Genomic DNA, 2,263 nt, shown 5'->3' on the forward strand with positions numbered 1-2,263 from the left:
AGCATGACAACCACACGCCCACCAAAGCCTGGCTTCTTTCTTTATGTTCTAAAATAAATCTGTAGGCAGGACTCGGAAGTCAATGAGGGACATGTATAAATTATGAATTGTCACAGATCATGGAATGGTTTGGGTTGGAAGGGACCTTAAAGATCATCCAGTCCCAACCCCCCTGCCATGGGCAGGGACACCTTCCACTAGCCCAGGTTGCCCCAAGCCTCATCCAGCCTGGCCTTGGACACTCCCAGGGATGGGGCATCCCCAGCTTCTCTGGGCAACCTGTCCCAGTGCCTCCCCACCCTCTCTGGGAAGAATTTCTTCCTGATGTCCAACCTCAATCTCCCTCTTCCAGTTTAAACCCGTTACCCCTTGTCCTGTCACTTGGGGCCCTTGGAAAAAGTCCCCCCCAGCTTTCTTGTAGCCCCCCCCAGGCACTGGAAGGTGCTATAAGGTCTATAATAGCATTAATGTTTCGTTGGTTTTGTTGTGGGTTGATTTATATCCTGAGAAATCCTCCACTTTTTTTTTTCTCTGCTGTTTGTTTTGTTTTTACCTAAAATGCAGTCTCACCTGGCCCTGCTCTGTTTGTCGGTGTTTTAAATTAGTTGCATGCTATAATTGCACAATTGACAAGCAGGAAGACCAGCGTGGGAGCCAATCGTCTGGTTGTATGACTCGAATTTTGTTGTAGTGAATGGAAAGAAAATGGCAAATTTACTGCCTTTTTCACTTCATTTAAAAATAGTTATTTCCATTTCTTGTGTTATTTCCATTCACCGTGCTTTGTTTTGGTTTATTCGCTCTCTCACACAATGAACTGTAATGTCTCTACTTTCTTCCTCACAAACGTTTTCCGTGGTTCCTGGGGGAGTTTGTTGACTTGAGTAGTTGCATGGCTGCTTCTCTGATCTGGGTTGTGACAGCTGTCGTATCTGTTATTTCCCACTTCAGGTTCCCAATCCTCGGTTCCCTTTCCTGGGATTCCATTTCACACCAAGAATGGATGGCAGTGTGTGGCTTGGCCCTAATGCAGTACTGGCCTTTAAGCGAGAGGGCTACAAATTGTTTGACTTCAGCACTGGAGACTTTTTAGATGCTGTAATGTACAGGTAACATCTCTTTGTCTGCTGCACGCAGCTCTTTCTTCAGCTTGTGCCTCCACGGAAGCTAGTTCTGGTCAAAAAGCCTCCTTTTGCCAAGTTTTTGGGGTGTTTAAAGTCAGTTATGCTGATAAGGGTGGACTTCTCTGAGACATTTGTCTTCATGGGATCTAATATTTGAATTTTCATCAACTACCAAGACGTGTCTCAGCTGGTCTGAGAATGTGGCAGCTCATCGGAAGGTACCAGCGAGCCGCGTTGCTGCTAGAGGAGCTCTTCCAGGACTGGTTTTGGTCCAATGCAGCGTATAATATTTTAATGAACCTGGACAGTTGATTGAGATACTTGCAGAGGATGCTTGGAAGAGTGGTCTGAAATGCCTTGTTAAACTTTGTCAGGCTGTCAGTATACATTTTAAGAATGTCCAAGTGCTAGGAAGTACGTTAAGGGCCGTGAACGCAGGTGGGGAAGCTGTCTGAGAAGGCGTGTCACAGGAGTTAAGAATCCGTGCTAAAAACTGCAAACACAAATGGACAGACTATCTCAAGTTGAGAGAAATCTTGCTTCTCTGTGAGGGGCTGGACAGACCATTACCAGGTGCCCAATTTTAGACATGTCTGTCTCCCCTCGAGCATGTGGGTTTTCAGTCTCTTGCCTGTTTGACTGGACCAGAGAAGATTCCTGGGCATAGGAAGGGCTGGAGTTGAGCGTTAAGTGCAAAGCCTTCGATCCCGCACAACATCCTTGTCTCTAAACTTGAGAGACATGGATTTGACAGATGGACCGCTCAGCGGGTAAGGAACTCGCTGGGTGGTCGCACTCAGAGAGTGGTGGTCAACGGCTCCATGTCCGAGTGGAGATCGGTGACGAGTGGCGTTCCTCAGGGGTCGGTGTTGGGACCTGTGCTGTTTAACATCTTTGTCGGTGACATGGATGATGGCATTGAGTGCCCCCTCAGCAAGTTTGCTGATGACACCAAGCTGTGTGGCGCGGTCGACACGCTGGAGGGAAGGGATGGCATCCAGAGGGACCGGGACAGGCTGGAGAGGTGGGACCGTGCCAACCTCATGGAGTTCAACAAGGCCAAGTGCAAGGTCCTGCACCTGCGTCGGGGCAGTCCCAAACATAAGGACAGGCTGGTGGAGAGTAGATTGGGAGCAGCC

General features: G+C 48.5%; 1 protein-coding gene across 1 annotated transcript in view; it reads left to right on the forward strand.

Moving 5' to 3' along the window:
• Positions 1-1,109, forward strand: part of L2HGDH (L-2-hydroxyglutarate dehydrogenase) — a gene marked incomplete at both ends in the record, with an annotated part of 5,683 nt that extends 4,574 nt beyond the window's left edge. Inside the window, one exon of the mRNA XM_010153684.1 lies at positions 952-1,109. Coding sequence (XP_010151986.1) covers positions 952-1,109 — 158 coding nt within the window. The remainder of the gene's footprint in view (positions 1-951) is intronic.
• Positions 1,110-2,263: the final 1,154 nt, after the last annotated feature.

The sequence above is a fragment of the Eurypyga helias genome, unplaced genomic scaffold, assembly GCF_000690775.1.
Source record: "Eurypyga helias isolate BGI_N326 unplaced genomic scaffold, ASM69077v1 scaffold29046, whole genome shotgun sequence".
Taxonomy (NCBI): Eukaryota; Metazoa; Chordata; class Aves; order Eurypygiformes; family Eurypygidae; genus Eurypyga; species Eurypyga helias.